The sequence below is a fragment of the Geotrypetes seraphini genome, chromosome 16 (assembly GCF_902459505.1).
Source record: "Geotrypetes seraphini chromosome 16, aGeoSer1.1, whole genome shotgun sequence".
Lineage (NCBI taxonomy): Eukaryota > Metazoa > Chordata > Amphibia > Gymnophiona > Dermophiidae > Geotrypetes > Geotrypetes seraphini.
In genome coordinates this window covers 46868604-46896578 of record NC_047099.1, presented here as the reverse complement: position 1 = coordinate 46896578, position 27975 = coordinate 46868604, and the positions used below count along the sequence as shown (strand labels likewise).

Below are 27975 nucleotides of genomic sequence, written 5' to 3'. Positions count from 1 at the left end.
GCCCCATCATTTTCTTTTCCTATTGTGATGATAGGATAAAGGATATTTAACTATATGATTGAGAAATAAGATCCCTTTATCCTATTCCCTGTACACATAGTAAATGACGGCAGATAAAGAGCCGAATGGTCCATCCAGTCTGCTCAACCATGCATGCTCCATCAATTAATTTTATTTAAATGATCCTTTTTCTTAGATATTTCTGGGCCAGAATCCCAGAGCCCTGCCCGGTAGCGTGCTTAGGTCAGGGGCGTCAAAGTCCCTCCTCGAGGGCTGCAATCCAGTGGGGTTTTCAGGATTTGCATGCGATCTATTTGCATTCAGGGATTCAAGTTCCTGCTGAACCAGAACGTACGCAGTTAGGGCAGTGGTCTTTGACCTAGGGGCCACCGCGACCCCGGACTGACCCAGCAGCGGCAATTCTTATGTTTCATAGATCTCATGCATATTCATTGGGGAAATCCTGGCCCTCCAGGAGGGACTTTGACACCCCTCCTCAACTGAATGAGTCTTTTCTATTAAAAGACATTTTCTGGAAATATTTAAAAGATCCCAAAGACAGAAGAATCCTTTTTTTGACTAACTCCACTTCCTATAGCTCAATTTGTTTAAAAAAAGGTGAAGTGTTGGCCTGTTTATGTAAAAGCTCAAGAAACTTTGGTCTTTGCCAATGGTCATCGTCACCGTTTGAATAAATGCATTCCAGGGCTTTCGAAGGCTCAATCCGTCCTCCTGTCTCTGGAGCCATTGGGAACTACAGCTCCCAGCATGCACAGGGGCGGCTGTTTCGCCCCGCCCCCTCCCCAGCATTCCCACCTGCAACGGGAGACACCGTCGGCCCAATCTCGTCAGCCAAGCTAGAGGGAAAGAGCTCACTTCCGGGAGTCAAGGCTTGCGGGGCAGAGCTCACTTCCGGGAGTCAAGACTTGCAGGGCAGAGCTCACTTCCGGGAGTCAAGGCCTGCGGGGCAGAGCTCACTTCCGGATGCCAAGACTTGCGGGGCAGAGCTCACTTCCGGGAGTCAAGGCCTGCGGGGCAGAGCGCACTTCCGGTGCTTGCTGTCAGGCATTGTGAAGCCGCCCCGGGAGGGTCCTTGCTGGATAAAGCCCCCGGGGACAGACGGACGGCAGTCGGGAGGGAGGTGGCGCTGATGCCATGAGCGTGAACAAGGCCGCGCTGTGCGGCTCCCTACTCACCTGGGTAAGAGACCCCGACACTGGCTGTTCTATTTAGATTGTAAGCTCTATGGAGCAGGGACCCTTTGTTACACGCTGCAGAAATACACCCTCACCCACCCCAACTTAGCACACAGTGTACACCCTCTCCTCCACAATTATATGTTCCTGTAAATATCCCCCTCCCTGGAGATGTGCAATACCTGTCCTCTGTTTTAATACCCCCCATGCCATGACCTGCTCTAATTGTGCTGTTTTTCTCTTTCCCAGCTGCAAACGTTCCAGGTGCCATCACCATGTGCCACTTTCCAGGACCTGTCCAGCGGGGTGGCTGTCGCACAAGTTCTCCACCTAATGTAAGGGCTGATGAGCGGCACAAGCCAGAGGCATTTGGCCCTCCCTCAGTACCCAGTCTCTCATGGGCAGACTAGATGGGCCATTTGGCCTTTATCTGCCATCATGTTTCTAAGGTTTGGGAATTGTGACATTCCACCAGTCATGGGCATATGCCAGTTAGTTTCTGTGTGATGGACTGTCTAGCGATGAGGCAACCAATGGTTGGCCTACTTCTAGTGTGATAGGAGAGCTGAGCTGTTGTTTTAGATACCCCCCCCCCTTCACCCTGCAGCACTCTGACTAATGTCTCACTTACATTTACAGAGATCCCAGCTGGTTTAACGATGCCTGGTTGATGCGCATCAAAGAGGAAACCCTGGAGAATTGGAGGCTGAAGGTACCTGTACTGACAAGTTGCTGCCTTAATTCACTCTATGTCCCTGTGCTTCACATCTAAAATATTCTCAAATTAGGCTACACAATATATACATATGCAGACAATATATTTCTACTTTGCCAACTCATGGAAGTAACTATAAATGTTCAGTTCAAGTTCAAGGAAAAACTTTTTAAAATTGAATACAGCTAAGACAAAACATAATGTTTTTGGAAATTATGAGAGTATCTGAATGAATGAAGTCAAGTTAATATCTGGTGAAATTTTGAGAATAGATAATGCATCCAGAATTTTAGGTGTAATTCTAGATTCTGATCTAGAATTAAATCATCATATGAGAATGCTTTCTAAACATTATTTTTCTGTCTACAATCCAGTTTTCGAGTACTTTGTCAATCAGTATTATTGCCATATTTGGACTACTGCAATTCTAGTATCTGAAAAGGTTCTTACTAGACTACAATTGCTTCAAAATACAGCTTCTAGATGTAGACTTTTTCAGTTTGGAAATTTGAAAGGGCTTTACTTCTTTTGTGCAAATTGCACTGGCTTCCAGTTAGATACAGGATTGAGTTTAAGGTATCGTGTTTAATACATAAGGCTTTATATGGTAATGGTCCAAAACGATTAACATTTCTTTTAAGTATTCCAGCTAATTTTAGTACTACTTGGAGTAACTGTAGTTTTAAACTTCAGTTGCCAACTGTTTTTAGAGTAATTAGGAAGAATGAACTGGTACGATTGTATTCTTTTCAGGCAGTTCAGATGTGGATTAGTCTTCCTTTAGAAATAAGCCTAAATTTGTAAATTATATTTTGTAAAGCTTTAAAAACCTACTTTTTCAATAAATGTTATTCTTGATATTTTAACTCTTAGTGTAATAATTAAGTATATGTAGGATTTTTCTTGTTGTAATCTGCTTTGATTGGATTAATGAATCCCTGAGCAGTGTAATATAAAAAAACATAGTAGATGATGGCAGATAAAGACCCGAATGGTCCATCCAGTCTGCTTAACCTGATTCAATTAAAATTTTTTTTCTTCTTAGCTATTTATCTCCTCATGCTTCGGTTCTAAAACTTCTGGTTCTTTGACTGGGTGACTAGAGAATTGGATAGAGGGAGTACACTAGATGCGGTGTATTTAGATTTTAGCAAAGCCTTTGACATTGTTCCAAACAGATGTCTAATAAAGAAACTAAGTGCTCTCGGTATGGTCCCCAAAGTGATGGACTGGGTCATGTTCTTGGGCTGCAAAAACCCAAGGGAACGGTACAGTTTAGCAGGTGAAGAACTTTTGTGCACAAAAGAGGAGCAGGGCCAGGACTTGGGTGTGTTAGTATGTGATGATCTTAAGGTGGCCAAACAGGTTTAAAGGTGACGGCGAAAGCTAGAAGGATGCATAGGGAGAGGTATGGCCAGTAGGAAAAAGGAGGTAATGATGCCCCTGTATAAGACTGGTGAGACCTCATTTAGAATATTGTGTACAATTCTGGAGGCTGCACTTTCAAAAAGATATAAACAGGATGGAGTCGGTCCAGAGGAAGGCTACTAAAATGGTGTGTGGTCTTTGTGATAAGGTGTATGGGGACAGACTTAAAGATCTCAATATGTATACTATGGAGGAGAGGCAAGAGAAGGGAGATATGATAGAGATGTTTGAGTACCTACATGGCATAAATACACAGGAGGGTGAGTCTCTTTCTTTTGAAAGGAAGCTCTGGAATTAGAGGGCACAGGATGAAGTTAAAAGGTGATCAGAGACAAAGACTATCTGAATTCAAGAAAGCATGGGACAGGCGCGTGGATGCTGCAGATGGGCAGACTGGATGGTCTATTTGGCCTTTAATCTAGTGTCATGTTTCTATCTTTGTTTCACTGGCTCTATTTCCCTGTGCTTCAGTTCTGTTTCCCCAGTTATAACAATAATATAACCCCATGTCTTTTTGCCTCATCTCTGGCATGGGCAGTTCTAGCATTACTTGGTAATGAAGGTGTATCAAATGGAAAAGTCTGCAGCGCCCCCATCCTCTGAGTTCTGGACATGCAAAAAGAAATAAGGCGCCTACATATAATACAAAACACAGCAATAAAAATCATCATGAACTCAAAAAAGTGATCATGTCTCCCCATCTGAAAAAGAATTACCGGTACTTTAAAAATCTGCCAAGCAAAACAACCATTCTTCCTAGATAAGCTTCTTTTTCCTTATACACCATCAAGATCTTCTGACCATCCCCTCTCGGTAACTGCACCACAAATCTGGAATAACCTGCCTTCTTTTCTCAGAGTTTCTTGTGTAATGATGCATTTGAGAGCTGATGCTAGTGGAAAACTTCTCCACAGTGACAACGTCGCCTTTTTTTATCCTTTCATTGTTTCTTTCCTCTTACAATTGTCGTTCTACCCTCCTTTCACTTTTGTTCCTGTTAGTGACAATCTTGTTTTATTCTTGAATGACCTAAGTGTTCTACCCTGGTTTTTAATTGTAAATCGTTTAGAAATTTGTATAAGCGTATAATCAAATTTGAAATAAAACTTGGATATAAACTGCAAAGTTAAGCTAACAGCGTTTTCTTCTTCTGTAGCTAAGTAACCTGAAGAAGATCCTGCAAAGTGTGCTGGAGTATTACCATGACGTGAGTACTGTGGACCTTTCTCTTGTTTGGTGTGATCAGGGATTGCCTCATTCCAAAAGTACTTGCTGCAGAGGATATCCCGGGAAGCATGCAACTTGGGGGGTGTCTTGGGAAAACAGTTAAAGATCATTTCTCTGGCCCATCAGGTCCTGGGACAATCAGTTACTGATGACCATCTGCCAGATGTGACACTGATCGGGGAGTTTTCAGATCCAACAGAGCTGGGGAAGCTGATGCAGTTGGTCCTGGGGTGTGCCATCAGCTGTGAGAAGAAGCAAGGTAAAGGTTGACTGTGAGCCTTTACCTGCCCCCCCATCCAATTAATAGGAGGAAAGGCCAGATGATCCCCTGTATTCCAAGTATCCTTCCACAGAATTGAAAGTGTTGTGCTGTGTGGGAGATTTCTAATAGAATTCCTTGTTATTTCTTTGTCTGATTCCGAATGAGTGGGGGGCAGAGTTAGAGCTGTGCCTTTCCCTCATTTTGATGGGTGTTCATGAAGGGTCACTGCCTACTGCACATCCCACAGACCCATTCCTGCAGCTGCATTGTGGATGTTAGCCAGGTCAGGAGGCAGGTACCTCTCTGCTCTGCCCCAGCCCCCCCCCTCACATTGCTGAAGTAGGTGAGGGAGCTGCAATGTGTTTGTTGTGCCCAGTGCTGGGACTTGGCATCACTGCTTCTAATGCTTGGTGTAATAAATCCCCCATGTGCTAACCAGCCCTATGTCATCTTGTTATTTCTCCTCATATTTGGGGAAGAAAAAGCACAGTTACTTACCGTAACAGTTGTTATTCAGGGACAGCAGGCAGATATTCTCAATAGTGGGTGATGTCACCGACGGAGCCCCGCAGCGGACAGCCTCGAAAGCAGACTTACATGAAGATCTTTGTAAGAGCTTCCGAGTGCTGCACTGCGCAAGCGCGAGTGCCTTCCCGCCTGAGTTAGGGCGTGCATCTCCTGTGAGGTACCTCAGTTCAGATACCTAGCTAAGAAGCCAACCAGGGGAAGAGGGTGGATTGTGAGAATATCTGCCTGCTGTCCCTGGATAACAACTGTTACGGTAAGTAACTGTGCTTTATCCCAGGACAAGCAGGCAGCATATTCTCAACAGTGGGTGACCTCCAAGCTAAGGATAATGGGATGGAGGGAGAGTTGGCAAGTTAAGAAAAGAGATGTTGCAAAACAGATTGGCCAAAATGGCCATCCCTTCTGGAGAAAGTATCCAGACAGTAATGAGAGGTGAATGTATGAACCGAGGACCAAGTGGCAGTCTTGCAGATTTCCTCAATAGGAGTTGATCTGATGAAAGCTACAGACGCCGCCATTGCTCTAACTCTGGCCCGTTACTCGACCCTGCAGAGGGAGACCAGCCTGAGCATAGCAGAAAGAGATGCAAGCAGCCATCCAGTTGGAGATGGTTTGCTTCGAGACAGGATGCCCCAACTTATTTGGATCGAAGGAGATGAAAAGTTGTGGGGCTGTTCTGTGAGGTTGAGTGCGTTGCAAGTAGAAAGCCAAGGCACACTTACAGTCCAAAGTATGGAGAGCCACTTCTCCAGGGTGAGAATGAGGCTTTGGAAAAACTACTGGAAGAAACCGCCCGCAAACGCTCCTACAGCCACTTCATTCCCCAACTCTGGAGCCAACTCCCTCCTCAACTCAGACTACAGAACTCACTAATGACATTCCGGAAAATGGTAAAGACCCTCCTCTTCAACTAAAGGTCACCCTCAGTCTACACCCAACCCCCTTAAACCCCACCTCTACCTTTCTTTCTCCATTCTAATCTTCTGCCTAAATTTCAGTATAGTGCACTCTCAGCCTATACTCAAATAACTTGTATCTAAACCAAACTACTTATTTTTAAACTACTGTTCTTAATTTGCTGTGTAGTCCCTATTCTTAAACTGCTGCACAGTCTCATATGTCCAAGTATTTAAATCTACTGTATAATCTTGTATGTCCAATTCACTCCATTGTGAATGTTTACTTGTAAACCGTTCTGAGCTACTGGGAGGATGGGATAAAAATCTAAATAAATAAATAAACAATAGATTGATTGATATGAAATTCTGACACAACTTTAGGCAAGAATTTGGGATGAGTACGGAGGACTACTTTGTCATGGTGGAAAACTGTGAAAGGTGGATTCGCAACCAAAGCTTGCAACTTACTGACTCTTCGAGCAGACGTGAGGGCAATCAGGAAAACTACTTTCCAAGTAAGGTACTTGAGATGAGCCTTATCAATTGGTTCAAATGGAGGTTTCATCAATTGAGCCAAGGCAACATTGAGATCCCAGACTACTGGAGGTGGTTTGAGCGGTGGATGAACATTAAAAAGTCCTTTCATAAAGCGGGAAACCACAGGGTGTGCAGACAGAGGTTTCCCATCAAGAGGCTGATGAAAAGCAGCAATCGCGCTGAGATGGACTTGGATAGATGTAGACTGAAGTCCAGATTGTGATAAGTGAAGTAAATAATCCAAAACAGAAGCCAAGGAGGTAGACATTGGCTCCATATGACGAGTGGAACACCAAGCGGAAAATCTAGTCCATTTCTGGTCATAACACTGCCTAGTGGACGGCTTTCTGGAAGCTACCAAAATATCCTTTACAGACTGAGAACTGTAGAGAGTCTGTTAGGTTGAAAGGTACTAAGCTGTTAAGTGTAGAGACTGCAGGTTAGGATGTAGCAAGGACCCTTGACTGAGTAAGCAGAGAGGGAAAAACTGGTAGAAGCAGAGGCTCCCTGAAGCTGAGCTGAAGTAGAAGGGAGTACCACGGTTGTCTGGGCCACCGAGGAGCTATCAGAATCATGGTGGCATGTTCTGTCTTGAGTTTGACAAGAGTCTTAAGAATCAGAGGGAATGGAGGGAAGGCATAGAGAAACTGACCTGTCCAATCCAGGAGGAAAGCATCTGCCTCGAGATGCTGGGGAGAGTATAATTGAGAGCAGAACTGAGGCAGCTTGTTGAGGGGGGGGGGGAGGCAAAGAGGTCTATTTGAGGAGTCCCCCAATGAGCGAACACCTGACGTAGAGGCGAGGAATTGAGTGTCCATTCGTGTGGTTGCAGAAGACGACTCAATTTGTCCACCAGACAGTTGTGCTGACCTTGAATGTAGACAGCTCTGAGAATGATGTTGTGATTGATTGCCCAATCCTACAGTTTCAGAGCTTGACAAAGGGAGTGAGATCCCGTACCTCCCTGTTTGTTGACATAGTACATGGCGACTTGGTTGTCCGTCCGGACAAGGACTACCTGGTCGTGAAGAAGGTGTTGAAAAGCTTTGAGAGCATTGAAGATCGCTCTGAGTTCCAACAGATTGATGTGACGAAGACTGTCCGCAGGAGACCAATGACCTTGGGTACGGAGACCGTCTAGATGGGCTCCCCATGCATAGGTTGACGAGTCTGTTGTAAGAACCTTCTGATGTGGGAGTGTGGAACAGCAAACCTCTGGAAAGATTGGAAGAGAGCATCTACCAGTGGAGAGACTGCTTCATCAAAGGAGTTATTGTAATTTGTTGAGAAAGTGGGTCGGTAGCTTGTTGCCACTGAGATGCCAGGGGTCAATGAGGTATGCGAAGGTGAAGTCTGGCAAAAGGTGTCATGTGAACTGTAGAAGCCATGTGACCGAGCAGAACCATCATCTGTCTTGCTGAAATTGATGTGAGATGAGACACTTAATGGCAAAGGCGAATGAGGGTATCCCGACATGGTGGAGGTAAAAACGCTCTGAGTTGGACAGTGTCCAGAGTGGCCCCAATGTACTGAAGGGACTGAGATGGGGGTCAACTGGGATTTTGGAAAGTTGACTTCGAACCCCAGACATTGGAGGAACATAATAGTCTGTTGGGTTGCTGCAATAATCCCTTGTTGAGAGGGGGCCTTGATGAGCCAGTCGTCCAGATATGGATAAACTTGAAGACCCTGGGCATGGAGGGCTGCAGCCACCACCACCAGACATTTCGTGAAGATTCTGGGGGATGAGGCGAGTCCTGGAATCGAAGATATTTGCGAGAGGCTGGATGAATCGGGGATATGAGTGTAAGCCTCTTTGAGATCCAGAGAGCATAGCCAATCTCCCTGATCCATCAGGGAATATAAGGTTGGTAAAGAAAGCATCTGAAACTTCTCTTTGACTAGAAATTTGTTGAGGGCTCTGAGGTCCAGAATGGATTGCAAATCCCCCGTCTTCTTTGGGACTAGAAAATAACAGGAATAAAATCACATGTCCCTTTCGTTCAGAGGAACCTCCTCGAAAGCTTGAAGGTGAAGAAGAGCCTGAGCTTCCTGAAGAAGAAGGGGAAGTTGCAACGAATTGGAAGGACACTCTCTTGGATGGCGATCTGGAGGCACCTGAAGAAAGTGAAGTGAGTATCCCTCCCAAAGGATGGTGAGAACCCAAAGATCTGAGGTGATCATCTCCCACTGGTGATAAAATTGGTGAAGACAGACCTCCTATGGGCAGAAGAGAATTTTGATGCAGGGAGGTTGGCATGCTCAGACTGGGAATGTCATAAAGGCTGAGCAGGTTTAGTCACAGCAGGAGTCTGAGCCTTCTGCTGTCGTTGTTGCTGTAGAAGCCTTCTAGGTGGAGGCCTGGAGAAAGCTGGTGTCGTTTTTGGGGGATAACGACGTGGTGGTTGCTTGTATGGCTGAGCAGGAGGAGTCTTAGGCTTCGGCAGAATCAAGGAAGCAAAAGAGCGCTCATGTTCAGAGAGGCGCTTTGTAGCAGCTTCAATAGAGTCATTAAAGAGTTCAGTTTCCTGGCAAGGCAAGTTCGCTAGACGGTCCTGCAGATTGGGATCCATATCAACAATACGGAGCCAGGCGAGACGGCGCATGGCTACTGCAAAGGCAGAAACTTTTTAGAAGAGAGCTCAAAAGCATCGTATGTGGCTTGCAGCATGAAGAGTCAAAGTTGAGACAGAGTTCTGATGATCTGTTGGAATTCTGGAAGACTTTGTTCCTCAAGAGCTGGATAGAATTTAGGCATCAATTTGAGGAAATAATTAAAATAAGCCGTGAAAATGTAGTTGTAATTAAGAATTCTGTTAGCCATCATGGAATAATCTGCGGCCAAACTTGTTCATGGTACGGCCTTCCCTGCCTGGAGGGACCGCAGCGTAAAGCTTCCACCACCAAACACTGATGGGATAATTGAGATTTTTCGAAGCCTTTGCAAGGTACTGTGCGATACCTGGATTCCAGCTTGATGGAATGGCTGTGATGGAATAAGGAGTTTCCATATTCCGTAGGAAAGTTTGCTTCAATACTGGAGTCATAGGAAGCCTCAAGGTCTCCTTGGGTGGATGAGGCAACTCCATGTTGGCCAAGTATTCAGGTGTATACTTGGAATCAGAGTGGAGATCCAGTTGGAGAGCTTTTCCCATGTCGAAGATGAACTTGGCAAAAGAGGTAGATTTCGAGGTCGAGGCACCTTCAGGAGAAGGAGTGCGAGACCGAGGGACTACGGAGTAGGAAGGAGAAGCCTCTCTGGAATACTGAGACAGAGGCTCAGAGTCCAGGCGCACAGTGATGGAGGAAGCTGTACTACCTGCGTGAGGAGGAGTCAGTGAGTGTTTGCGCTTCAAAACCCTCGATGGTGAAGTACCTGGGATTCGAGGAATAGATTGAGTCGAGGCAGGAGGAGAAGATTCCCTTGGAGACGGTCTCGATGGAGGAGTCTTTGATCTCGAGGAGAAGCAGCCAGTGTAATAGCTTTGTGAGACTTATGTTTAGATTTGGGAGAAGCAGCCAGTGTAATAGCTTTGTGAGACTTATGTTTAGATTTGGAAGAAGTCTCAGTACCCTTGGATAAACAAGGCATAGAAGTCTCAGTATCCAGCGAAGGCGAGGGTTTCTGCTGTAAAGATGTCTCCTGAGGAAGCTTGGAAGGGAGATGCCTCGAGTAATGCTTCGGTCGTAGTGGAGGAGACTGTGTCCGAGGAGTAGATGATGAGTCACTGAATGAGAACCAGCGAGACTTCCGAGGCTTGCCTCGAGGTGCTGCTACAGGAGTCTCAGACTGCTGCTCAGGCTGGCTCGTAGGAAGCAGGGTCGAGGACGGAAGGAGTTGAGCCATGACCGAGGAAATTTGAGTGATCAGAATGGCTTTTAACATGTCCTCGAAATTAAGGCACCGAGACAAAGGGATCAGGTCTCGAAGGTGCAGCAGTGCGCTCCAAGGAGAGCGACCTCGAGGATGAGTATTCCCGATGCTTGGAGGCACGCTTAGCCGGAGGTCTAGAAGAGGCTGGCAGGACCGTAGATCCGGCCTGGGATGCCTGAAACTCTGGCGGCTTCTTAGAAGTACCTGAAGGAGAGACAGGAGACTTACCCAGTGAGGACGATTTCAGAGGAGCTGCCGTCGAGGCCTTCGGGACCGAAGATGTCAAGGTGGAGGCAGAAGCTGGCGTTGAGGACTTAGATGTCGAGGCCGTCCCCGAAGCCGAGATCGAGACCACCTCAGGCAATTGGTCCATAGTGCCAGAAAGTTGGAGAAGCTTGGCACAGTGTCGACAAAGGGCTCGAGGTTGAAGGGTAGCACAGCGCAAACAAGCGTCGGGGCAATGTTCAGGACCCAAACAAGCAATACAGCGACAATGGGGATCGGTGATTGAAATAGTCTTGTTGCACTGGTTACACTTTTTGAACCCGGTAAGAGGCCGCGACAGAGAAAAAACAAAATCCGACGTATCGAACGAGGTGAGCGGCCAGGCCTAGGCCGAAAGGCCGCTGAACGGAAGAAAAAACAAACCAGAAATAAAAGGGTTTTTTTTTTTTTTACAAAGAAACCAAATAGAAATGCTAGCACAGCGACTTAATAATAAAAAGCCGCGGTGAGAGAAGGCATCGAAGGCTGCAGAGCTGAAAAGAAGAGAACTTCTCGGCTCCGCAGAAAACGTTGAACTGAGGTACCTCACAGGAGACACGCGCCCTAACTTGGGCGGGAAGACACATGCACAGTGCAGCACTCGGAAGCTCTTACAAAGATCTTCAAGCAAGTCTGCTTTCGAGGCTGTCCGCTGCGGGGCTCCGTCGGTGACGTCACCCACTGTTGAGAATATGCTGCCTGCTGTCCTGGGATAACCATATGCCTGTCAGGGAGAGGCTGCAGTTGTCGTTTGGATTCTTTCTGATCAAATGTCCCTCCACCCCCAGAACACATCAAACAGATCATGACTTTGGAGGAGTCTGTCCAGCATGTGGTTATGACAGCAATTCAGGAGGTAAGAGGTTTGGTGCTGGTGGCCTGTTCCAGTGATGGCTTTGCGCTGTGTGTGTGTGTCCTGCCTTGCTCCAGGGGGGAGTATGTTCCCCACAGTAAGGGGGTTGGTTCTGACAGTTGTATCAAACCACCTGTGATATATTAGTGAAATAAGGATACTGCATAGCAGGAAACAATAGTGAAATGCACTAAGTAACTTCCCCTTCTGTCTCCGTAGCTTATGACAAAGGACCCCACAGAGACCATCTCTTCTGAAACCTATGGGAACTTTGATCACCAGGTAACTGTGGGAGGGACTTGAGTTTATACATCTTGAGCTAGGGAGGTGGGACTTGGCCTGGGTGCAGGATCCTGAGGGGGGGGGGGACCAGGGGGACCCGTGATTTGAGCCTGGACCTCCTTTTCCTTTTCAGTCTCGGAAGTATTATTTTTTGAGCGATGACCTGGAAGAAGAGGAAGATGGCATGAGACAACGTTGCCAAGATCTGGAACAGCAGGTATGTGGTTGTTTTTTCGATATATCCCCAGGGAGAGGTGTTGGAAGGCTTGCAGCTGGGGGATCTGGAACAGTAGATGTGTGGCTATGCTTTCAATGCATCCCTGGGGAGAGATGGGTGGTAACGTCCTTCCTCTCTGGCTGCTGGGTGACAGTTCTGCTTATTCTTCAGGGTTTGTAAGATCCCCTCTCTGTATTGCTAATTTGGGAAAAGACTGAAGGAAGATGCGGAGAAGTCCACTTTCCCAGAAGCTGCTCTTTGGTGCAATCACTCTGACATAAATCCAATCAGAATAATGTACGAGGAGCCATCTTTAATCTATGCAGAACAGTCTAATGAACAAAGTGCATCAGAAGGGGGTTGTAAACTTACTGGGCTATCTAATTTTATCATTCTTTTTCAAACAATGGTCAAGATGGGGACAGAAGTGGCGGTGTTCTGCTTTAATTTGCATGCCCACCTCTCTGCACTGCCTTCCCTGACATGTTTACTTCTCACAAGGTGTAGAGTTCTTGGGGATACGGGACCACACGGGCAGATGTGGAAGCTGGGTGAGTTCCTCTTGGCTATCCGAGCGCCGCACACACTGACTGACCACCTCATTCTTCTGCTTCACCCTCTCTGCAGCATTCTGCTGGCCCAGTAATACCAGCAGGCTTTATGGTTCACACCTCTGCTTTTGCACCAGCCACACGCCAAGGACATGACCCATTATGAATTGAACTCTGCAAGGCCCCAAGCAGCGGATCTTTGCAGAGATCACAGATAATAAAATCTATCAGCCTTGACCCAGCATGCTCTTCTCCTCGGTCCCCAAAGCCTGTCATTTTTACAGGCTTTAGATTTCTTTGAGGAGTGAGTACTCAGACTCCTGTTCTGACTAGCTTATGTACAGTGACAACAGACTGTGCACCCTCTACTCTACCCCCCCCCCCCCCCGAACCTATGTCCTTGGTGTATTTCTCCCCAACCTTATGTGCATGCTGGCTGAATCTCTCGTATGTAGAGATCTACTAATGAGAGCATGGTGGGGGGAGATGCTCGCACCTTTCTCCAGGGGAAGGAGAGTCAGCTGGGGCTCCTGTTCCAGGTAAGAAAGGACCTGGGCAGCCTCCCTTCTGAGAATGTTGCACAGTCTTGTTACAGGCAAGAGACATTGTGGATAGTGAGTGAGGATAGAGGGCTCTACCTGGGACAGAGGGCAACTCATGCTCTTGCTTCCCTGGAGTCTTTCTTCTAACTTCCCTAACCTGCTTTCTTCACTTCTGCTCGTTATCTGAAGATTAATTGATGATTTCTTCCGCAGTCTCGGAGGTCCAACAAGGCTTCTCTTTTGAAGTGTGGAAATTATGCATATCTTACAGATACCAGAAGAGGAGTCAGACACAATCTCTGTCCGAGCATTAATGCTGCTTGTTCACTAGCTCTTGGTTCTTGTTAGATTTCGCTGCTGGTGGAGGAGAAGACGAACTTGATGATGGAGAACCGCAACCTGAGGGAGCGCCAGAGCCAGCTGGAATCACTGGATGCCTCTGGCATCACCAGCAAGAAACTACTCCTGCTACAGACCCAGATCGAGCAGCTGCAAGAAGAGAACTTCAGGTACACCCCCTGAGGTGGAGAGTGTGCAGCAAGGGAAAAATGCTTGAGAACTTGAATAAATTTATGTATAGTTTCAAGTTTATTAGCTAGTTGATATCCTGCCTATCATTACTTCTGGGTGGTTTACAATAAAAAATACAAGGTTAAAACCAAAGGGGGAACCCACCCCCATCACATAATGATACATCATACTGAAAAAGTAAATTATAAAAGCAAAAGACATATAGGAGGGATAGGGAAAAATACAATATTCAAAAGGAAAACAAAGGCCTGACACATTGGGAAGGGATAAGAGTAATGAATTGCACTGCCTACCAGAGGGAATTTCTTAAGAGACAAAGGCATCCTTAAACAGAAAAGTCTTTAAGATTTGTTTTATATATTGATAAAGATGTTTCATTCCTGATATGACATGGAAGCACGTTCCATAGTGTCGGGGCCACCACAGAAAAAATAGTCTTGCGTGTTGTGTCATAGAAAATATGGCTTTTTCTTCTTCATAGAGCTTTTTGGACCCCTACTCGTTTACAAAAAATAGATAGTTCAAGATCTAATAGATGCTGGCACTGTCATATTGAAATTGGGACATTAGATCATCTTTTATTCTTTTGTCCATTTATCCTATCATTCTGGAAATCAATTTGGCCCCAAATTAACAGAATGTTAGAAAATCCGGTAGCCTTGACATATGATACTATATTATTTGGAACAACTATGAGAGCAAAAAGCCAAATTTCATCCAGTAATAACAAACTTTTATTTATTTTAACTGGAATTGCAATACAACAAATTACATTCAATTGGAAACAACATGATAGATTGAACTATATGTTCTGGTGGAATTCGGTATGCCACATATATAAAATGGAACTTGCTATTGCAACACACAAAGGATACATGAATAAATTTAAAAAAATATGGGGACCATTAACCGATTTTTGTAATGAAGGATAATTTTTCCCATAAATAACACTGGAAACATCTAAAGACCGTTAACATGATTTCTCTTATGAATTTTTCCCATGATAAGATAATTGTAAAGAGGGAAATGGGGTGGGTTTTTCAATTTTGATTATCACATACTAAATTAATATTTAAAGAATATACAATAAAATTGATTTATGTATTATTGGTTGGGAAGGAGGGTGGGACAGGGGATTATTATATTAATGTTAAACTTGATATTAATATATGAGTTAGTCAAGTGTGTATTTAAGTTTCTATTGAGTTTATCTGTAACACTTGTTGTAACATAAAAAAAATGAATAAAGATTTAAAAACAAAAGAAAATATGGCGAAGTGGTGAAATTGAAAGGAGAGATTGTTGAGAAGATCGTAGTGGTCGGGAGGTAGTGTGTAGGATCAATAGTTTGTCAATGAAAGCTGGTGTGTTTTCCTGGGTGTCAAGTCAAAAGCGCGCCGGGACAAAGGCGCACGCAGACAACTGAGTGCAACGCGGAGGCGCGCACTGAAGAAAATGACTGTTTTAAAGGGCTCCGACGGGGTGGGGGGGAACCCCCCACTTTACTTTATACAGATCGCGCCGCATTGTGAGGGTTTGGGGGGTTGTAACCCCCCACATTTTACTGAAAACTTCACTTTTTCTCTAAAAAACAGGGAAACAGTTAAGTTTCCAGTATAATGAGGGCGGTTACATCCCCCCACAATGCCGCCACAATCTGTATTAAGTAAAGTGGGGGGGGTTCCCCAACAAAAAGCCCCGTCGGAGCCCCTAAAAACACTCTTTTTCTTCGGCGCGTGCTTCCATCTTGCGTTCAGTTGTCGGCGCGCGGTTTTGTCTATTTATTTTAGTATTTATATACCACTTATGGTCTAAGTGGGTTACATTCAGGTACTCAAGCATTTTCCCTGTCTGTTCTAGTGGGCTCCCACTCTATCTAATATACCTGGGGCAATGGGGATTAAGTGACTTGCCCAGGATCACAAGGAGCAGTATGGGATATACTCGGGCAATCAAGTTCCAATGCCTAACTATTTCCTCCTATTTATTTTAAAACTATTTCCATGTCATTTCATTGAGTGCCTCCTGGTCTTCACTTTTACCCACTTGTTGACAGACATAACTCACAGGTTCTGCTCCATTTTTCTTCCTTAGTGTTCTTACCAGCCCAGTCTAGAAATTGTGGGCCATGTCCTCTAGCTGATGGGCATAACCCACAAGTTCTGGATTGGTCTAATTGGATTAAGGGAAAGAATATTAGCAGGTAAGATCCATGACTTAGATTAGTTCCTTCTCTTGTTTCACTGTACAAAAAAACTTGATCTGTTTATCCCAATGGTCTCTGTATCGCCCATCTTGTTCCCATCGCTACATCTGCATTTGGTCCTTTGGCTACATGGTAAGCTATTTTCAAAGTTGTAAATTCCGCTGCTCTCCATACTATTCCAAATCCATATTTGTTCTCCTTTCTAATTTCTTGTAAACCCTGCCGAGCTCTACCGGTATATAAGCCTAAGCTGGTCTGAATGTTCTAATGCATGCTTCTTAGTTTTTTTCATAAGTATTGTATTACACCGCTATTGTTTGAATTTCAGTGCTGTTAAATGTGTATTATTTTTGTTACTGTTTCATGTTGGTCCTATTTTAGGTTTCAATTTCCTGTTTTCAAGTGTACCGCATGTACTTTATATTTGATCATTTTACTGTTGTTATGCTGTTAACAAAATGGTAAGTTTTTTTTTATTTTTCTGTTAAACTGTATCCGCTGTAAACCACCTTGGGTAAATCTGTCCATAAATGCAGTTAATTAATTCTCCCTCTCGTAGATAGAGCAGGGAATGGCACTGGAGCTTAGAAGCCTTCTCCTCTGCAGCGTGGTTATTGTGTTTAGTCCAGTTAATGCACAGAAATGTATGCTTCTTTTACCAGACTGGAGAGTGGGAAAGATGATTACCGGATCCGCTGTGATGAGCTGGAGAAAGATCTGTTGGAGACACAACATCGGAATGAGGAACTCATGAACCTGGCCCGGGAAGCACAATCTCTAAAAGATGAGATGGATGTTTTACGGTAAGGAAGCTGAAACTTGGAGGGAAAAGAGAGGTCATGAGCCTGTTTTCCACTGCCCACCTCTTCCCTGTGCTCTGGTCTCCGTAATCTGCAGACTTGGAAGCAAGTGCTTGTGTGATTATTTTTAACAGCCTGGTGAACCAGTGAATAAAACCAAATTGGTACATTTGATGCCAGTCCTCTGATAATCCCCCTGCCTCCCCCAGGCATTCTTCCGACAAGGTGCGAAAGCTGGAGGCTACGGTGGAGTCATATCGGAAGAAGTTGGAGGACCTGGGAGATCTGCGGCGGCAGGTGAAACTGTTGGAGGAAAGGAACACCATTTACATGCAACGAACCTTTCAGCTGGAGGATGAACTGCGCAAAGCCAATGCTGTGCTAGGCCAGCTGGAGGTGCACAAAAGACAGGTAGGTGTGTGTGTGGGGGGGGGTGGGGCAGAATGGAGCAGTTTGATCTGTGCTTATGGGGGGGCAATGTGGTTTTAATTCCTGTGTTTTGAACCTTGAAGGTTCAGGAGCTGCACAAACAGCTCTCAGAGGAAGCTGTGAAGGCGGAGAAGTGGCAGTTTGAATTCAGGAATCTACGGGAAAAATATGACACCTTGCTGAAGGAGAAGCAGGTGAGGCTGGATTCCAGGAGCTGAATGCTCTCCTGGGGAGGGGCAGTGAGGCCTTGTGCTTTAAGTTCTAATTTCAGACTCTTCATTCTCCTGCTAGCGGCTGATTATGGAGCGCGACTCCTTGAGGGAGACAAACGATGAGCTCCGATGTGTCCAGGTGCAGCAGACAGGCTTATGCCAGGCTGGTGAGTGGAAGAGGCAGGATGCATTGCCCTTAAGTGAGGGCATTGTTGCATTGGCTCTCTCATACCAACTTCTCCTTTGCTGTTGCAGATACGTTGCTTGAATCTGTTTCATCTCCGGTGGGGAACCTAGCAGCTGAGATTGTTCCAGCGGAGCTCAAGTATGATCTGCACTGTCCTAACTCCAATTCTAGCTTGGATTGACCCCAACCTAACGCCACTCTGATTGCTCAGAAGCAATCTTTTGCCTTGTTGAAGTGTAACTTGCACTTTCTCAAATTGGGTGGCTGTAAGATCCCTGTGTATTCCCTGCTGTGTTTTATAGTAACATAGTAAATGACAGCAGATACAGGCTAGAGAATGACACCGGGACAAATTGTTCCCCCTCCCTGCAGGAACTCATTTTCCTGTCCCGTCCTCGTGAGTTCTTTTCCTATCCTTGCCCCATTCCTGCAACACTTTAAAATCATAAGTGTTTGAGGCTTGTGCAGTTAAAGCAGAGCTTACAGGAATGGGACAGTGACAGTGACAAAACTCACAGAGACAGGACGGGGAAATTGAGTTCCTGCAGGGAGAGGGATAAATCTGTTTAACATTTAACATCTTATTTCTTACCTTCAAAGCAAAATTAGAACATTCCCCGGCATTTATTGACAGATTATGACTTCTTTCCTGGCTTCTAGATCACTTTGCTCCACTCAACAGAATCTCCTTTCAATCCGCCATATTGTTGGAATGCCCTACCTAATCATCTTAGGCAAGAAGACTGTGTATCCAAATTCAAATCAAACCTTTTTGCTGTTCGAACCTGTTTTTAGCTTATATTTATTTTTACATTTACTTGTAAACTGCTTAGACTTAATAATAGGCATATATCAAATCATATTTGGAGTGGCGTCTTATGTTTCCTTTACATTTAGTTCATGTTGTTAGTATAAAAATGCCTAGAAGATATAAACAGAACAGAATTTTGATTGATACATGGAAAACTTTGAGATACATTAGTAATCTAACATCTATTCCAATAAGCAAATCAACAAATCAATCTTTATGGATAAACTCCAAGATTCGAATTGGCGGAGCTCAAATCTTATGGAAACACTGGATTATAGCAGGCATAAGAACTTTAAATGATGTTATTTTAAATGGTAAATTGCTTGACTTTTCACAGTTGCAAATTACATTTGGTCTTGATGAATCACAAAGTTTTAAATGGTTGCAGCTGAAGCAGGCTCTTAATACTCAATATAGTTTGGAGTTCCTATGTTTCCAGGCTGATTTCATGGGACACCTAGCCACACAGTGGTATAAATTATTATCTGGATTTTTAAATAAAAAGCCAAAAACTGGTCTGAGAGACATTTGGAGCATTGAGATTAAGCATAATATTTCTGCTTCTCAATGGCCACGAATTTGGTCTTGGAGAATGAGATGTACAGTGTCAGCATCTATGAGACAAACTTGGTTCTTTTTATTACATAGAGCTTTTTGGACCCCAGTTCGTTTACAAAAGTTGGATAGCTCTAAATCTAATAGATGCTGGCACTGTAATCTAGAAGTGGGGACATTGGATCATCTAATTTTTTATTGCCCCTGCATTAGGAATTTTTGGAATTCAATTTGGTCTCAAATAAATTGCTTATTGGAAAATCATGTGGAAATATCATACGATACTGTTCTGTTCGATATGTCTATGAGGAAAAAAAGTTAATTATCAGCACATAACAATAAGCTTTTGATGATAATGGCGGGTGTTGCTATGCAACATATTACTAATAACTGGAAAAATTATAGTAATCTCAATTATACGTTTTGGTGGAATTCCCTGTGTCATATTTACAAGATGAAAAGAGCAATTGCAATACAGAAAGGAAGTTATAAAATTTTTTTAAAGATATGGAGACCGATGGTTGATTTTTGTAGTGAATATGGGATTAGGAGAGACTCTTAACTGCATGGGTTAAAGATTGGCTTAGTGGCAGACTTCAGAGGGTGGTGGTCAACGGTACCCTTTCTAAAATGTCGGAGGTGACCAGCGGAGTGCCACAGGGTTCGGTCCTGGGCCCACTCCTCTTCAACATATTCATTAGGGATCTGACTCAAGGGCTCCAAGGCAAGGTAACCTTATTCGCTGATGACGCCAAACTATGCAATGTAGTAAACGGCTGTAATCTTCAGGATGCTATGGAGCAAGACCTGCGTACTTTAGAAAGTTGGTCCTTGATCTGGCAGCTGGGCTTCAACGCCAAGAAATGTAAGGTCATGCATCTCGGCAACGGAAATCCTTGCAGAACTTACACCCTGAATGGAGAAACTTTAGCCAGGACTACGGCAGAACGAGACTTAGGAGTAATCATCAGTGCTGACATGAAAGCAGCCACTCAAGTGGAGAAGGCTTCATCTAAAGCACGGCAGATGATAGGTTGTATCAAGAGAAGCTTCGTCAACAGGAAACCTGAAGTCATGATGCCACTGTACAGAGCCATGGTGAGACCGCATCTGGAATACTGTGTTCAATTCTGGAGGCCACATTACCATAAGGATGTGCTCAGAGTTGAATCGGTTCAGCGGATGGCCACCAGGATGGTCTCGGGGCTAAAGGGTCTCCCGTACGAAGAAAGACTGAGCAAATTGCAGCTCTACATTCTCGAGGAGCGTAGGGAGAGGGGAGACATGATTGAGACATTTATGTACATCACGGGACGGGTAGAGGTGGAAGATGATATCTTTCTTCTCAGGGGACCCTCGACCACAAGAGGACATCCGCTCAAGCTCAGGGGAGGGAAGTTTCGTGGAGACACCAGGAAATACTTCTTCACGGAGAGAGTGATTGAGCATTGGAACGAGCTTCCAGTGCAGGTGGTCGAGGCACGCAGCATCTCAGACTTCAAGAACAAATGGGATACCTATGTGGGATCCCTACGAGGTCATGCCAAGGGATAGGGTCACTAGGACTGAATGAGCGGGTCAGTAGAGTGACAGTATAATTACAATTATTCTTTAGGGGGTCAGTAGACTTAAGAGGGTGGGTAAATAGTGTGGGCAGACTTGATGGGCTATGGCCCTTATCTGCCGTCATCTTTCTATGTTTCTATATGTTTCTATCATTTTTCTTTGATAATATACATAGGGGGGTGGGGGGATTGGAAGATAAGATGTAGCGAAATTGAAATTTTGAAGGAATATGATAGTTTTAATAATTGTATAGAAAGATGGGAGGGGGAGGGTTTTTAATTAATTTACATATTAAGAATATAATGTTTGATATTCAAGTGTTATACGATAGTATTTCATGTTGTTCTTTTTGTGCACTTGATGTAAGTTTGAAAAAGAATAAATAAATTTAAAAAAAAAAATTAAATAAAGTTAAAAACTCACACTCGCCATACATTCATGTTTAAATGGTCTTTGTCTAATAATTCTGGGCAATAGACCACCATAGAAGTCTGCCCGGTTCCCACTGAGTTGCCGCTAAAGCTCACTCCAGCCTATCCTAACCATCCTGTCACTGGAGCTTCCATCAAAGCACTCCCCAGTCTATCCTAAACCAAATCACCATATACAGGACACAATTGGAGATCATCTGTGCTCATCCTATGCTTTTTTGAATTCCTGTTAACCTGGTCACAGTGTAAGGAAGTAATGTCAGAGCATTCTGGTGGGGTCACAGGAGAGGGCCATGCTAGAGCAAATGTAGCACATGTGAGATCTATGCTGATCCCTTCTCTTTCCTTTTAGAGAGACTATTGTTCGCCTGCAGCATGAGAACAAGATGCTGTGTGTTCAGGAGACATCGTTCCGGGAGAGAGTCTGCGAGCTGCAGCAACTGCTTGAGGAGTCAAATCGCTCCAAGAACAGGCTGGAGACAGAAAACAGGTGCCGAATTCACCCTTTTCCCTCACAGTCACAACAACTATGTTTACTAAACTGATATGCTAATGATTCACTTTTGGAAGCTGAGCAGCTGAATGAATATCCTAAGTCTCCTTTTAAAGACTTTTTAGTTCTGGGTTCAAGGTGAAAGGATGGGGAGACAGGGGGAAGAAAGTGGTCCATGCATAATCAGTCTGTTTTTGGCAGCATGTTGTTTCTGTCACTACAGGCTCAATCAACAGCAGATTCTGGAGCTCAGGGCTCGGATGGACGAACTCCAGAAGGCTTTGGAGGAGCAGGGTGCCAAGGCTGAGGATGTGAGTAGCCCAGAAGCAGGGGAGGAAATGGGGGTCACTGGGCTTGGGAGTGGGTGTGAGGAGTCCTGAAGGGGAGGGCCGTTGGGCTTGAGAGTGGGTGTGAGGAACCCTAAAGAGGGGGTGGGGAAGTCGGGCTTGGGAGTGGGTGTGAAGAGTTCTGAAGAGAGGGGGGAAGTAGTGCTTAAGAGTGGGTGTGGAGTCCTGAAGGGGAAGGGAGGGCCATTGGGCTTGAGAGTGGGTGTGAGGAGTCCTGAAGAGGAGGGGAGGGCAGTTGGGCTTGAGAGTGGGTGTGAGGAGCCCTGAAGAGGGGGGGGGGGAAGTAGGGCTTGGTAGTGGGTGTGAGGAGTCCTGAAGGGGAAGGGATGGCAGTTTGGCTTGAGAAGAGTGGGTGTGAGGAGTCTGGGAGAGGAGGGCCGTTGGGCTTGAGAGTGGGTGTGAGGAGTCCTGAAGAGGAGGGGAGGGCAGTTGGGCTTGAGAGTGGGTGTGAGGAGCCCTGAAGAGGGGGGGGGAAGTAGGGCTTGGCAGTGGGTGTGAGGAGTCCTGAAGGGGAAGGGAGGGCAGTTGGGCTTGAGAAGAGTGGGTGTGGGGAGTCCGGGAGGGGAGGGCCGTTGGGCTTGAGAGTGGGTGTGGAGTCCTGAAGGGGAGGGGGGGAAGTAGGGCTTGGGAGTGGGTGTGAAGAGTCCTGAAAAGGGGGGGGGGGGAAGTAGTGCTTGGAAGTGGGTGTGAAGAGTCCTGAAGGGGGGGTAAGTAGGGAGTAGGTGTGAGGAGTCCTGAAGGGGGGTGGAAGTCAGGCTTGGGAGTGGGTGAGCCCAGAAGGTGGGAGAGGTCTCAAGGGCACTGGGCTTAGGGTGGATGAGAGGGGACTCTGGCAAGGGGGATGAGGAAACTGAGGGGTGGCACTGGTCTTGAGATGGACGTGAGGAACCCTAAAGGAGGGAGGGGACTTGAGCTTGGAGTGGATGTGAAGAGAGAGGCTGAGTGAGAGTAGAATTCAGGCCCACATAGCAGTGGTTTTCCTGAAGGCTGTGACTGCTTGCACTCTCTGTCTCGCTGGGATAGCTTTGTCATCTCTTTAAAAACTGTCCTTTCTCCTCTTCTGTGATTTTAGCAAATTTCAGGAATGGGTTAAATTCACTCTTTAAATTCCTTCTCCAAATCAGGCATTATAATTTTTATTTTTCTTTCCCAATGATTCCTGGTTGATTTTTGCTGACACAGGCAATTGTAAGTACCTAGAGATCAGAGCACATGTTTCATGCTAATAATACTCTTATTGCCTATCTCACACACTTTTCCTCTGTAAGCATAGGTAGAGTTAAAATGAAAAGACAACCCCCCCCCCCATCCCATGAATAACCAGCTGTTTGTGTAGCCAGCAAGAACTTCAAAATAACCAGGGATATGTGGGTGGCTTTGTTATTTGGGAGGGAAAGTGTCTGTCTGTATTGCAGTCTCTCTGTCTGGGGGGGAGGATGTGGGAGGGAAAATGTCAGTCTGTAACCCAACCTCATCTTTTTGCTTTTCAGTCTTCACTGTTGAAGCGAAAGCTGGATGAACACCTGTAAGTTGTTGGGTTTTTTTTGCCTTTTCATTTACCCTTGAACTATAGAGGGTAATGAGGTGTGAGGAAATGCACCTGATCTCGTGTCCCCAGTGAGCACTCCGAGGGCCCTCCTGGTAGCACTAGCTCTGTTTGGCATGTTTTGAGAGGTGGGCTGGCTTACAGCTGAATAGCCATGGGTGGTGGTAGGGAAGGATTATACGACTTTCCTTGCGTCTGACATCTGACCCATGTTTCATCACAGGGTGAAGCTGCACGAGGCCCACTCAGAGCTACAGAAGAAAAGGGAATACATCGAGGATCTGGAGCCCAAGGGAGATGAGATTAGTGAGCTGGTGGGATTGGGCGAAACGGGGAGGAGGGTTTGGCACATGGTGTGTGGGGGAGGGGTTTCCCCCTGCTCTCAACGTGTCATTTGCTCTCTTATTTCACAGCGGCAAAGAAGATCGATGAATTACAGCAAATTCTAAAGAAGAAAGACGAGGACATGCGTGCCATGGAGGAGCGTTACAAGCGCTACGTGCACAAAGCGCGCACGGTGAGAGGGAGCAGCCGGGCTTACTGGCTTCTGTTACACAGTTCATTTTGCCTTTTTTCCCCTTTTGTCTATTGACTATTTCCTGCCCTTCAAGCCACTTTTTTTTAACGCCAGGTGATTGAAACGATGGAGCCCCGGCAGCATGCCAAAATTCTGCCAGAGATCCAAGCCCTGCAGAACCAGCTGTTTGAGAAAGATGTGAAAATCCAGCATTTGGAGGTGAGGACAGTCTGCTTTCCTGGTTGCCATTCTATGATCTGTGTCCTGGAGTTGGTAACACTGGAAAAACGTGGGAGAGGCGATTCGAGGCCCCCTTGTACAGTAAACCTCTCTTTCTTTCTTACACGTTCAATACTTGCCTGGGTAGAATGACTTTGAGAAGACAAGACTACAAAGAGAACAGGAGGAGAAGCTGATTATAAGCGCCTGGTACAACATGGTGAGTGTGTGGGAGGGGGGGGGCATCGTTGATGCCTGGTATGTGGTAAAAGGGGGTCTTAGTGTGTGGGCATCGTAAGGGCCCGGTATAACGTGGTGCGGGAGGGGAAGCTTGGGATGTGGGAGGAATTGTCTGTGTGCTAGGGAGTCATCTTTGATTCTGACCTCTCATTTTCTGTGCACATCTAGATGTCGCAACAAACTACTAAGACCTGTCACCATCAAAACTCACCCCTTCCTCTCTGAACACACTATCTGGACCCTGTAATCTAATCTAAACCTTAAGTTTATATACCGCATCATCTCCATGAGAATGGAGCTCGACACGGTTTACAAGAACTTAGATTACTGGCATCCCACAGTGTCGCCTCTCCCCCTTACAATCTGTGCAAAACTCTATTGCACGACTCATCTTCTACCAACCTCGCTAAGCTCATGTCACCCCTCAAGTCACTTCACTGGCTCCCTATCTGCCATCGTATGCAGTTCAAGCTCCTATTGCTGACCTACAAGTGTGTTTCTCAGATCAGCTGCTCTTAGCTGTACCCTTCTCCTCCACTGCCAATTCCAGACTTTGTTCCTTTCATCTAGCTGCCCCCTATGCCTGGAATAAATTATCCGAGTTTGTCCACCAAGCCCCTTCCCCTTCCTTGTTTAAAAAGCAGACTGAAAGCCCACCTTTTGAATAGAGCTTTCAATCCTTAAACCTACTCCTCTGCCCTCCAACCCAGTCAGCTGATTAACCGTTCCCCTTAACTGTATCCATGACATCCTGTTTGTTTGGCCTTTCTATTGCAAACGCAAGCAGTGTCTCACTTCTGGTTCACCACACAATTGTTTCCCACGTATTCACCTATATAGGATCCCCAGGGACCCCTGAAGAAGCCTTTTTGTCGAAACGCGGACCGTTTTGGGTCCTGTATCCCTAGCGGACTAGGTCCTTTAAGGCTTTTATGTGGATAACCTATTTTTATGTGAATGAATTTATTTTTATTTGGATGAAAATATTTTATGTGGATGATTTTTGTGTAACTTTGACTCTTTCAAAGTCCATTTAGGAACATCGTCACTCCACAGAGATTTTTTGGTTTTCTCTGGATTTTCTTCTCTGTGGATATCTTGGGGTCAATTCCTTGTTTTTTAACTGCATCCATGACATCCTGTCTGTCTGTCTTGGCTGTTTAGATTGTGAGCTCTTTGGAGCAGGGACTGTCTTCTCTGTGACTCTGTACAGTGCTATAGAAATAATTCATAGTAGTAGGAATGGTGTATTAATGGGAATTTGTCACATACAATGATCACTTGTCCCTCCTCTCTCTCTCTCTGTCTGGTTCAAGGGGATGGCACTTCAGCAGCGGGTGACAGAAGAGAGAATCCACAGCACTGGTGGTGCACAGTCCTTTCTTGCACAACAGAGACTGGCCACAAATGTACGCCGAGGACACATAGGGCGTTCAACATCCTTGCTCCTGAAATACCCCAGCGAGCAGGAGAAACTGTCACACTGAACCTAAGATGACACAAAAAAACCATTTCACGCTCCAGGATCTGAGCCTCAACCTGCTTGCTGTCTGTGTCTCACAGGGGGCGGGGGAAGGGAGAGGCGAGAGTGCCACAGCGTTTTGGTCTGTCCTGCCTGCGGGAGGGAGTGTGCTTTTCCCTGCCATCTGTGTCTCACAGGGGGAGGGGGGGTGCAGTGACACAGCATTTTGGTGTGTCCTGTCGGCAAGGGATAGAGCCTTTTTCCACTGAGGAATTGGGGTGCAGTGGGGCACAGCACAACCACTGCTCTTATCTCAATGTGCCTGACAGTCTAGGAGTAGAAGTTTTGTTTCTGCTGCTCCCAGGGTCCGTTTTTAAATGTAGCTTTTTAAAAGAATTTCAGTTTTGACCTCGGCCCTCCTTGTGCTTGCTAGCAGTCACTGTGCTACTTTATTGGGGAGGGGGCTTTTATTAAGACATGGTGGCGGGGGCTTATAAATTCTCTTTTTAATGGCAGCGATGCTCTCTGCTAGACTTGTTTTTGGGGGGTTTCTGTTTTCAAGGTTCAGTTCATACCCCATCCACTAGTACTATAAGGGAATATGCCCCCCACCCCATTAAACAGACCATCGCTGCTAGGAAGTCCCATGAACAAGAGCCAGAAGTCTGACTAACAGTGCAAGACAGGACCAGGGCAAAATAATGTAAATATTTTATTTGGGAGAAGGTCTCTTTCTGCCCTGTCCTGCAACTGAAGGGGCGGTGGGTCCCTGAGATCACCTCTGCACAGACCATGGCTCTGGGAAAAGATGCCTTGCCCATGCTCGACCCTACAGCTGTCGTGCGGGTGGAAAGGGTAGCGGTGGGGACAAGGACCTGCGCTCTCCTCCGTCTGCATCACACAGCCCTCGCTGAGGATAGTCTCTCCTGTTTTAAGGGGGACACAGAGAGGTTAGTTCTATTTTAGGTTGTAAAGCTGGTTTCTGTAAGGTTTAAGCCTAAGGTCGCTTCTCAGGTAGGAGTTCCCCCATGTGGAGTGTGGGAGGAGGAAGCCCTTTCCCTCTTCAAAGCCTTTCATGTAGAATCAAAGTGCCCTCCCCCCCTTTTTTTTTTTTTTTTGCTTTTATAGAGTTCTACGGTTGTTTTTAAGAATATGGAGAGACTTGTTTGCTATGGATTGAAGAAAAGCTGCACTTTGCCTCTTTTTATTGACTGGGGCTTTGGGTTCAGGTGCCAGGAACCGTCTTTATATTTTTATTGCAAATGGAGAGAGACTCTGGTCTGCCTGATTTCTTCTGTATCTTGCCTTCATCTCTACCAATAAAGAAATCAAGCTTTCCTCCTTGTCCCTCATTTTTTTCATGTATAGAGAGATGAGCTGGCAGTGGCTCTTTCTAGTAAGGACACTTCCATGCTGTGTGTTACTTCCATCCGGTTCAAGGTTCTCAGATCACAACCTCTCGCACCTTCTGCTAAGGCCAGTCTTTAAAAACATCATTTCTGCTGGACAATTCCCAGCCAACAGGATGCTAGACTTAAAAAAAAAATGAAATGAAGACAACGGTGATTTGCACTGCCAGCCATTGAAGGGTGTTGGGCCTGAACAGACTTTGAAGTTGCATAGATAGGGCCTTTTGTCCATTCCAGGCAGGAACCTTTGCTTTCCTCTGATTAGGTGCTGCTGGAGTCATAAGAACATAAGAAGTCCTGTCCTTCTCTTCCTTACAAGTGGAAGATCTCCTGGACTGTGCAGCCTCTGCCCTTTTTCAGGTAGGAGTGGGCTTTTAGCCTAGATTTGAATACTACTGGCAATGGAGCTTGATGTATGGACTCGGGCATGTTGTTCCAGACATACAGCGCAGCAAGATAGAAGGGGCGGAGTTGAGAGCTGGCAGTAAAAGAGAAGAGACTTACCCGATAATGGAGTTCCTGAGGAGGAGATTGCGTAGCAAACGCATTTGTAAGTCAATAAGAGGAGTTTGAACTGACACAGAGGTGATGTTAGCTTAGCGACTCTGCTCTACATCTCTGTTCGTCATTCCCGAATGA

The 27975-nt window shown here is 45.6% G+C and overlaps 1 protein-coding gene across 2 annotated transcripts; it reads left to right on the top strand.

The window, feature by feature from the left end:
- Positions 1-1039: 1039 nt before the first annotated feature.
- HOOK2 (hook microtubule tethering protein 2) lies at positions 1040-27265 on the top strand. Of its 2 annotated transcripts, XM_033923777.1 has the most exons (23): positions 1040-1200; positions 1446-1531; positions 1836-1908; positions 4496-4546; positions 4693-4825; positions 11719-11786; positions 12003-12065; positions 12199-12282; positions 13724-13884; positions 16775-16915; positions 17122-17323; positions 17425-17535; positions 17633-17720; positions 17809-17878; positions 21456-21593; positions 21820-21907; positions 23126-23131; positions 23434-23468; positions 23713-23795; positions 23903-24006; positions 24121-24225; positions 24374-24445; positions 25782-27265. In XM_033923777.1, the coding sequence occupies exons 1-23, from the start codon at positions 1156-1158 to the stop codon at positions 25950-25952; spliced, it is 2178 nt and encodes a 725-aa protein (XP_033779668.1). In that variant the 5' UTR covers positions 1040-1155; the 3' UTR covers positions 25953-27265. The 2 variants fall into 2 exon arrangements, with proteins under 2 accessions (XP_033779668.1, XP_033779669.1); XM_033923778.1 differs by lacking the exon at positions 23126-23131.
- Positions 27266-27975: the final 710 nt, after the last annotated feature.

What these genes read in the sequence shown, in the direction of transcription:
- HOOK2 (XM_033923777.1), top strand. Translation starts at nt 1,156, where the DNA reads ATGAGCGTGAACAAGGCCGCGCTGTGCGGCTCCCTACTCACCTGG. An exon ending in TGCTGGAGTATTACCATGAC is followed by an intron (nt 4,547 to 4,692) that starts GTGAGTACTGTG and finishes CTGGCCCATCAG; the next exon opens with GTCCTGGGACAATCAGTTAC. An exon ending in CCTTGCTGAAGGAGAAGCAG is followed by an intron (nt 17,536 to 17,632) that starts GTGAGGCTGGAT and finishes TTCTCCTGCTAG; the next exon opens with CGGCTGATTATGGAGCGCGA.